The sequence below is a fragment of the Babylonia areolata genome, chromosome 34 (assembly GCF_041734735.1).
Source record: "Babylonia areolata isolate BAREFJ2019XMU chromosome 34, ASM4173473v1, whole genome shotgun sequence".
NCBI lineage: Eukaryota > Metazoa > Mollusca > Gastropoda > Neogastropoda > Buccinidae > Babylonia > Babylonia areolata.
Genome location: NC_134909.1, coordinates 18,057,748 through 18,068,483, shown reverse-complemented (window position 1 = coordinate 18,068,483; position 10,736 = coordinate 18,057,748). Strand labels below are relative to the sequence as shown.

At 43.2% G+C, this 10,736-nt stretch overlaps 1 protein-coding gene across 1 annotated transcript in view; it reads left to right on the top strand.

Annotated features, from left to right (window-relative positions):
- LOC143277566 (peptidyl-prolyl cis-trans isomerase-like 3) overlaps window positions 1-8,679 on the top strand; it is a 74,033-nt gene extending 65,354 nt beyond the window's left edge. Inside the window, exons 2-3 of the mRNA XM_076582445.1 lie at window positions 5,466-5,584; window positions 8,553-8,679. Coding sequence (XP_076438560.1) covers window positions 5,466-5,584; window positions 8,553-8,679 — 246 coding nt within the window. The remainder of the gene's footprint in view (window positions 1-5,465; window positions 5,585-8,552) is intronic.
- The last annotated feature ends 2,057 nt before the right edge of the window (window positions 8,680-10,736 follow it).

Sequence of the window (10,736 nt, the reverse complement as noted above, 5' to 3'; positions counted from 1 at the left end):
ATTTTCTTCATCTATTTTAATTTGAATTTTATTTTCATTGCATTTTGTTTGTATACATACTTCTTTATTTCTTATTTGTTTATTTATTTACTCATTAATTCAATCATGTATCCATTTATTTGTTTATGCACATTTCTTTTCATTTTTCCTCAAGGCCTGACTAAGAATGTTTGGTTACGCTGCTGGTCAAACTTCTGCTTTGCAGATTTGGTGCAGCGTATATGGGTTTGTCTGAACACAGTGACGCCTCGGAGTATGTCACGACCCCCCTAGGGAAGAGGTCGAGAACTGTTTTAAAACCTAACACCCAACCCAGTTCACCCGACAACACAAACACAGAATACAGATATTTTTCGTCCACACAAAATTTATTCTCTTCCGCTCTGTCTATCCCACTCACGCAACCACACACAGCCTATACATGCAAAATAAACAAAAACAACCGTATACCATAACTACAAAAGAAAAGAGAAGAAACGAACAGAAGTCGCACACAAAACTACCGATTCTCCTAAACGTAATCAAAAGCAATTTTCCACACACACACACACTCAAGGAGAAGACAAAGCACCCCAACACCAGAACAGGTGCGCATGTTCACGCCTTAGTCTTTGGCGGCTTCAGGAAGTTTCCCTCTTAAAAGAAAAAACAACAACGAGAACAAAAAAAACCTGACACACGGCCCAGACAAACTTCGGCGGGTTCGACCCAGTTTCAGTTTCAGTTTCAGTAGTTCAAGGAGGCGTCACAGCGTTCGGACAAAACCATATACGCTACACCACATCTGCCAAGCCAAGCAGATGCCTGACCAGCAGCGTAACCCAACGCGCTTAGTCAGGCCTTGAGAAAAAACAAAAAAAACAAAACAAAAAAAAACGGGGGAATAAATAATAGATAAGCTTGCATAAATAAATAAATAAATAAATAATAATTATAATATAGAAAAAGGTAGTAGTAATAATAGTAATACTAATAAAATGATAATAATAAAACATAAATAAATAAATAAGACAACAATGGTGATAAATAAGCGAATAACTGTAAAACATGAAGACACACATTCACACATACACCCACACATGCATAACAGAAATGCACCAAACATGCAGTTTCACAGATATGAAAGCACAGTCAAATACATATAAACGTACATGAGCTCCAACACACACACACACATTACCTTGCACCTCCTCTACCCCCTCCTCCACACACTCATTTCTAGTCTACGTATCGCAGCTTCCACGGCACACACACACACACACACACACACACACACAAACACATACTCACAGAGATGAACACTTACTTGTACAAGCACACACACATACGCCCATATCTCCCACCCCCAACCCCACACACGTACATACAAAGATATATATATATATTATATATATATATATATATATATATATATATATATATATATATATATATATATATATATATACGTTCCAATATCCTGTGGCTCCCACAGTGTAGGCATGCATACACTCACATACCTCATCCTCTATCCCACCTCCCCCCGCACTCCCACCTCCCCTCACACACACACACACACACACACACACACACACACACACACACACACACACACACACACACACACACGTACACGTATGTCTCCCGACACTTGTGTACACTTTCACTCTCGTGCATTCACAAACGCACTCAAAAGCACGGACCCACACATACACACAAACACACATACACACACGCACAGAGGCTGCCACTGACTGGCCGCAAGAGGGATGGGAAAAGATCTCTGATGCCAAGAACGTGGCGTCTAGTGTGTTGCTCAGTTTATTGTATTTGGAAAGGCCCACAGAGACTCTGTTCCGTTTTGAAGAAATCTGCGCAATGTTGGTTTGGAAATGATGCCGATATTTGATTTGCAAAGCATCGTGCTCTACCTTTCATGTTAGACTTGCGGCCGCTCCCTCTCTCTGCTTCTATTTCTTTGAGGCGATCGATGGTGTGATGGCCTTGTACCTGTTCTTTTTGGTATTCTTTGACTTTTCTGAGGATTTCCAATTTTCCTAGATGTAGGCCGCTCGTTGGTGTTGCGTTACCAGCAAGTCTGTCAGCTCGCTCATTTCCCTTAACAGCTGCATGTCCCGGGCAGTATGACCATGTGAGTTTTTTAATCTGAAAGTTGCGCATTGCGTTATGCCACTCAGGGCTTCCCATTCCGTTTTCAATTTTCTGTATGAGGTTCATTGAGTCGGTTAGAATCATGGCATGTTGGTTTCCGACCCAAGGCACAAGCCGCCGGTCAAAAGGCCTAAGTGCCAGGACTCGGCATACAGTGCCAAGCAATGGACCAGGCTGCAAGTCAAAAGGCCCGGAACACCGGACAGCAGTCACCGGGCAGGAAGGGGCGAAGACCCAGGACAGCAGTCACAGGGCAGGAGGGGACGAACACCCAGGACGCCAATCACGGGACAGGAAGGGGTGAAGATCTGGGTCACCAGACGAAAGGCCCGGGACACACAGCACACAACGAGAGCTGGAACATTACGGAATGTTCCCCCCAGTGCTGAGCAATACTAATTCTGACGATAATTAACAAAAACAAATGTACAGCACCTTCAAAATACAAAGCTGGAATATAACTTTGACAAGACGAATTACAGAACTCATATACGGCACTCGCACTCTCTACACCTATCATACAGAGCCAACGCCCAATTTTACCCAACAGTGAACTAAGGTAAAATCGTATCATTTTAAAACTCAATAACAATAAAAATTGGCAAACGTATTAGCCGACACAAGAAAAAGTACATATTCAGGCAGTGGTAGCACAAAATTAATAATTAACGAAATGGATCATTTTGTCAAAACCTAACGTACAGCTTTCTTTCTTGCAGAACATCTACTTCTTTTCATACATCCCTGACGGAAATACAACCAAGCTAAATAGACAAGCGGCTTCTTACCTGCCACAGGTGGCGTACACTAACGACCACCACAAAGACACGACGACGACGAAGACAGACGAAGAAACACCGAAGTGGCTCCCATGGAGGACAGCCGGTCCTCACTTCGTATGGTGCCAAGATGTCGGGGTAGCTACCCCACCAACCACGAAGACGACCCGTACACTACGGCAGTCGGGCTGCAAAACCCTCGAATATTGTTGCTGCCCAACAGTATTTCATATTCGCTCAGGTGAGCGAGTAATATGCATGCACGTGGTTCGTGCGCAATTCGAGACTTCTACCCGAACTGAAGGGTGGGAGGAGGAGGGAAAGTGAAAGGAGAGGGTGGAGAAAACGAAGACGGGCCACACGCCCTAACTGTCGTCACAAGTTGTGACAGAGTGTGCAGGTGATTGTGTGTGTGTGGGGGGGGGGGGGGGGGGGGGGGGGGGGAGGGGGGGGGTGTGGGTGGATTTATGTGGAAGGAGAGGCAGTTTGATGGTGTGTTTGTGTGTGTTTGGGGGGAGAGGGTGTATGTCAGTGTGTGTGTTGGGGTGGGGTGGGGGTGGGGGGGGGGGGCGAGTGAGTGTGTATAGGTGTGTTTGTGTGGGGGGACTGGATGTATGTTGGTGTGTTTGTGTGGGGGGAGTGGGTGTATGTTGTTGTGTGTTGGGGAGGGGAGGGTATGTTGTGTGGGTATTTGTGTAGGGGAAGAGGTTGTATGTTGGTGTGTGTATCTGTGTAGGGGAAGAGGTTGTATGTTGGTGTGTGTATTTGTGTAGGGGAAAAGGGTGTATGTTGGTGTGTGTATTTGTGTAGGGGAAGAGGTTGTATGCTGTGTGGGTATTTGTGCAGGGGAAGAGGTTGTATGTTGGTGTGTGTATCTGTGTAGGGGAAGAGGTTGTATGTTGGTGTGTGTATTTGTGTGTGGGAAAAGGGTGTATGTTGGTGTGTGTATTTGTGTAGGGGAAGAGGTTGTATGTTGTGTGTGTATTTGTGCAGGGGAAGAGGTTGTATGTTGGTGTGTGTATCTGTGTAGGGGAAGAGGTTGTATGTTGGTGTGCGTATTTGTGTGGGGGAAGAGGTATGTTGGTGTGTGTATTTGTGTAGGGGAAAAGGGTGTATGTTGGTGTGTGTATTTGTGTGGGGGAAGAGGTTGTATGTTGGTGTGTGTATTTGTGTAGGGGAAGAGGCTGTATGATGGTGTGTGTATTTGTGTGGGGGAAGAGGTTGTATGATGGTGTGTGTATCTGTGTAGGGGAAGAGGTTGTATGTTGGTGTGTGTATTTGTGTGGGGGAAAAGGGTCTATGTTGGTGTGTGTATTTGTGTGGGGGAAGAGGGTGTATGATGGTGTGTGTATTTGTGTGGGGGGAGAGGTTGCATGTTGGTGTGTGTATTTGTATGGGGGAAAAGGGTCTATGTTGGTGTGTGTATTTGTGTGGGGGAAGAGGGTGTATGTTGGTGCATAGAAATGTGGAGGTACAAGGTGTTTGTTAGTGTGTTTGTGTTGGGTTGGGGGAGAGGGTGTATACTGATGTGTTTGTTTGTGTTGAAGGAAAGGTTGTATGTTGGTGTGCGGGGTGGAGGTGGGGGGTGGGGGGGGCAGAGGGTATGTTGGTGTGTTTATATGTGCGGGGGGAGAGGGAGTATCTGGGTGTGTGTAGGCATGTGTGTGGGTGGAGTGGGGGGAGGAGGATTGGGATGTGTATGTTGGAACGCGTAGGTGTTTATGTGTGGGGGAAGAGGGTGTATGTTGTGTGTGTGTAGGGAGAGAGTGTGTGTATGGGTGGGTGTAGGTCTGGGGGTATACTATGCAAATGGGTGTGGGTGTGATTTTGTGTGTAATTTTATGGAATAGAAAAGTATATTTCCAATCTGCATGATTGTTACATCTTATCATTGATCCAGTTTAGGTGTAGTAGTCACAAATTACCTGTTGAGACTGGTGTACCTCATGATATTCCAATTACCTGTTGAGACTGGTGTAGGTCATGATATTCCATGTGAATTGCATACTTGTTATAACTGAGATATGTATATGATTGGAAGTAAATGGTTTTGATTATGGAATGCCTAAAATTTGCAGATCTTTGAAATGAGTTCATTCTACAGAAACATTTGAATCTGAAATCAGTTCTTCATTTTGTACAATTTGACGAAAGGTGGGAGAAGAGTGTGTCTGAAAGTGGGGAAATTCATCGAAACGGGAAAGGTTACAAGATGATATGATTGTTGTTTACCTGGGTTGTATCACCAGTTTCATTGTTTTAATTGCTGTTTATGTTTTGAGCATTGGTGTGTAACACCAGTGATGTTACTTCATATCCTCCCCAAAGGGTGTCGGAGGATGAAATATTCTGGATTCTTGATTGTTAAGGTGTGTGTGTTTAGGTGTGTTCAATCTGAAACTGAAACAACATGTATGTGTGATTGTGTGTGTATGTGTGCATGTGTGTGTGTGTGTGTGTGTGTGTGTGTGTGTGTGTGTGTGTGTGTGTGTGTGTGTGTGTGTGATTATGTGTGTGTGTCTCTGTGTGTGACAGCACACTACCCGTGGCATGGTCTCCATGGCAAACAACGGACTGGACACCAACGGGTCCCAGTTCTTCATCACCTACGCAAAGCAGCCTCACCTGGACATGAAGTACACTGTCTTTGGCAGGTGTGTGGGTGTGTCTGTGTGTGTGTGTGTGTCTGTGTGTGTGTGTGTGTCTCTGTGTGTGTGTGTGTGTGTCTGTGTGTGTGTCTGTGTGTGTGTGTGTGTCTGTGTGTGTGTCTGTGTGTGTGTGTGTGTGTGTGTGTCTGTGTGTGTGTCTGTGTGTGTCTGTGTGTGCTCCACCGAACGCTGCCATGAATTAGAGGATCTTTAACATGCATATTTGATCTTCTGCTTGCATATACACACACAGTGGGTTCAAGCACAAGAAGGTCTATGATTATTTGATTATTATTGTCACTGTACAAACCATGTAGTCTGCTGTACTAGAGTAAGTCTTCATTAACATTATTATTATCACTGTACAAACCACATTGTCTGCTGTACCAGAGTAAGTCTTCATTAACATTATTATTATCACTGTACAAACCACATTGTCTGCTGTACCAGAGTAAGTCTTCATTAACATTATTATTATCACTGTACAAACCACATTGTCTGCTGTACTAGAGTAAGTCTTCATTAAGTTGATTAACATTATTATTATCACTGTACAAACCACATTGTCTGCTGTACCAGAGTAAGTCTTCATTAACATTATTATTATCACTGTACAAACCACATTGTCTGCTGTACCAGAGTAAGTCTTCATTAACATTATTATTGTCACTGTACAAACCACATTGTCTGCTGTACCAGAGTAAGTCTTCATTAACATTATTATTGTCACTGTACAAACCACGTTGTCTGCTGTACTAGAGTAAGTCTTCATTAACATTATTATTATCGCTGTACAAACCACATTGTCTGCTGTACTAGAGTAAGTCTTTATTAACATTATTATTGTCACTGTACAAACCACATTGTCTGCTGTACTAGAGTAAGTCTTTATTAACATTATTATTATCACTGTACAAACCACGTTGTGTGCTGTACCAGAGTAAGTCTTTATTAACATTATTATTATCACTGTACAAACCACATTGTCTGCTGTACTAGAGTAAGTCTTTATTAACATTATTATTGTCACTGTACAAACCATGTAGTCTGATGTACTAAAGGTAAGTCTTCATTAACATTATTATTATCGCTGTACAAACCACATTGTCTGCTGTACTAGAGTAAGTCTTCATTAACATTATTATTATCACTGTACAAACCACGTTGTCTGCTGTACCAGAGTAAGTCTTTATTAAGTTGATTAACATTATTATTATCACTGTAGAAACCACGTTGCCTGCTGTACTAGAGTAAGTCTCCATTAACATTATTATTATCACTGTAGAAATCATGTCATCTGATGTGCTGGAGTTTAAGTCTTCATTATTATTGCTGTTATTATTATTATCACTGTACAAACCATGTTATCTGCTGTACTGGAGTATATGTTTTCATTAGTATATTCTCATTACCACTGTCCAAACCACATTGTCTGCTGTACCGGATGTAAATCTTCATCAGTACTATCACTTTACAAACCACAACGTCTGCTACATTCTGTCTCCCATTAATAACATTATCAAAGGGAAATCATTTACAGCTTGGTCTTTTGTGAAGGACTATGACTCTCAAACTAGGAGGCAACATTGCACTGGCTCTTAGTGCTGCAGCCTTGGGGGCTAGTTGGACTTTGGGAACCATCCCAACGCCGACTGTCCTAAAACCCTCTTGGCCGAGAGAGTGGGGATGTAACTTGGGCAAGACACTCTCTACCATAATCAAATTCTATCCCAAATAGTCGGGGAGCAGTTGCCTCCTCTGCTGTTCTGATGATCATAGTCGGACACGACTGATTATCATATCATTACATGATGCTGCATGCAAACAGTTTCAAGTTCTCAAGGAGGTGTCACTGCAGTGTGGCAATCCTAAGTACGCTGTACCACATCTTCGAGGCAGATGCCTGACCTGGAGCATAACCCAACGCGCTTAGTCAGGCCTTGAGTGCGTACTTGTTATATATTTGTGTTCCTAATAGAGTGGATTTCTTCTACAGAATTTAGAATTTTGCCAGACGGACGCAATAGCCGAGTGGTTAAAGCGTTGGACTGTCAATCTGAGGGTCCCAGGTTCGAATCACAGTGACGGCGCCTGGTGGGAAAAGGGTGGAGATTTTTACGATCTCCCAGGTCAACGTATGTGCAGACCTGCTAGTGCCTGAACCCCCTTCGTGTGTGTATGCAAGCAGAAGATCAAATACGCACGTTAAAGATCCTGTAATCCATGTCAGCGTTCGGTGGGTTATGGAAACAAGAACATACCCAGCATGCACACCCCTGAAAACGGAGTATAGCTGCCTACATGGCGGGATAAAAACGGTCATACACGTAAAAGCCCACTCGTGTGCATACGAGTGAACTCAAAAGAAGAAGAAGAATTTTGCCAGAGGACAACAACACTTATTTTTCCCATGAGTTTTGTTGTTGTTGTTGTTGTTTTTGTTGTTGTTTTTTTGTTTGTTTTTTTCAGTGGGCCAAGTGCTTGCTGCACATCAGACCTCGGTATATTGTCTCATGTGAACAATGTTCAGTTTGATTTTCATGTCAAACTTTGGGAAAAAGGGCGAGACCAGGATTCGAACCCAGACCCTGACAGACATTTTATTGGCAAAATAAGATTCTTAACTCATTGTACCCCACAGCTACGAGCCTGCTGCAACTCCCCTGGACTAGCACTACATGAGACCACTGGAGAAAAAACAACAACATGTGGTTCACTAATACGGCGAAAATCAATGGAGAATTGTTGATTCAGGGTTAGGGTCAAACAAAGCTTTGTTTTCATGCTTCTGGAATCCATAAATGGTTCATTTAGAATGTTGAACCTGTACCAAGCAAGAATAAACGAAATTAGTGCGTTGGAATGGGAATACGCATACCTGGTCCACAAGGGAAGTAATCATGGTATGAGTTGAACTAGTATCTGGAGTAGAATGAGTTAACCCTCCTGCCGCTTTCCTCGGTGTTTTCCACAGAGTGATTGACGGCTTTGAGACCCTGGACTCCCTGGAGAAGGTGCCGGTGAACGAGAAGACCTACAAGCCGGAGACGGACATCCGCATCCGGGGTGTCACCATTCACGCCAACCCTCTGGCCGGCTGAAGGGGGGATGGGGTTTGGGGGCGTGGGGACATGAGTGGAGAGCGACTGTGTGTGTGTGGTGTGTTGTGTGGGACTGATGGGAGTTGTGGGTGTGTGTGTGTGGTGTGGTGTGTGGGACTGATGAGTTTGTGTGTGTGCGTGTTGTGTAGGACTGATGAGAGAGAGTGTGTGTGTCTGTGTGTGTGTGTGTGTGTGTGTGTGTGTGTGTGTGTGTGTGTGTAGGACTGATGAGATTTTGTGTGCATGTGTGTGGTGTGTAGGATTGATGAGAGTTTGTGTGTGTGTGTGTTGTGTGGGACTGATGAGAGAGAGAGTGAGTGTGTGTGTGTAGATGTGTCTGTTTATGTCCGGGTGGTTGGTCAGGCAGGCTCAGGGCTTCTGCTAGGAAACATCATTGGAAGGGGGGCCGGGGGGGGGGGGTCCCAAAGACAGACTCTTCCTCGCAGGATTATCACACTTTCTATGTGCTACTTCTAGAATTGTTAGAACATTGTGTGGGCTTGCTCGATGAACACACAGTTTCAGGTTCAAAGAGGCCTCAGACCCTGCACACTGCTTCACATACTCCACACCACATCCGCTTTAGAAATAGATAAATGAATAGATAAATGATAGTTAAAATAGGAAATGGGACGCCTTGACCTGCACTCAAAAACCCTGTCACCCAGTACGCTGGTCCTGCCTTTTGAGCCTGCCACAGGCACATGAAATGGTCAGAATAGCCGTTCTTGCATTTGTGCAGAAAATGTTCTTTTTCCTATCGAAAAACTAGATGAGGGGTCGTTTTTTGCAGACCTTGTCATGATTTTTTTTTTTTTTTTTTTTTAATTCTTGGAATTTGAACATTCTTGGAATAGTTGTGTACATCACCCTTGAAGAAGTGTCTTTGAATTCAAGCGTGTGAGCTGTAAAACTAGAAAGCATGATGCAAAGTGGAGTGTGTGTGAATAATCATGTGGAGTGATGCCTAGAGGTAACGCATCTGCCTAGGAAGCGAGAGAATCTGAACGCGCTGGTTCGAATCATGGCTCAGCCGCTGATATTTTTCTCCCCCTCCATTAGACCTTGAGTGGTGGTCTGGACGCTAGTCATTGGATGAGACGATAAACTGATGTCCCGTATGCAGCATGCACTTAGCGCACATAAAAGAACCCACAGCAACAAAAGGATTGTTCCTGGCAAAATTCTGTAGAAAAATCCACTTCAGTAGGAAAAACGAATAAAACCGCACGCAGGAAAAAATACAAAAAAATATGTGGCGCTGTAGTGTAGCGACGTGCTGTCCCTGGGGAGAGCAGCCCGAATTTCACACAGATAAATTTGTTGTGATAAAAAAATAATAAATAAATAAATGAATACAAACAAACAAATAAATAGTTTGGGTTCCAAGTGTTTTGTATTGTACACTGTCACCACCCATGCCCACCTTGGCCAGGGTGAATGATAGTGTGAGAAATGGGGAAGGTGGGGTGGGTTTGTTTTTTTTTATTAACAAAAAAAAAAAAAAAAAAAAAGGTGGGGAGTTAAATAATTCATGTTGTTTTCATGTAAATGACAAGATTGGTTTTTGAATAATCTTGCTTTACAATCACAAATGATCATTTACCATGTTTTACGTCAAGTCTTTTCCCATCTTGTACATTGAGAAAATATGCTTGTTCAGTGAAGCGGGGGATTTGTGAAATTGTTGCGAACGTGTGCGTGCTTGCTTTCATTGTTGTGCAGTATGTCTTGTAATGACACCTGTGTAATACCAGTGAATATGTCCCCTGGTTTTGCTGAACTGGAATGTATTCTGATGTATTCTTTGTCATTGATGCATTTGATTGATCTTGTTGTATGATGTCTTGATGTGTGTGTAAGTCTGTACCCTTGGAGTCAATTCCTGTTTTGCAGGTGTTATTTGCCAGTTGTCTCCCCTCCACAACTCCAGGGTCCATTAACCCATTGCTGTCGAGTTTCAGTTTCACGAGGAGGCGTCATTGTGTTCGGACAAATCCATATACGCTACACTACATTTTTTTTTATTTTTTTTAAATAAACATTTTTATTCAAGT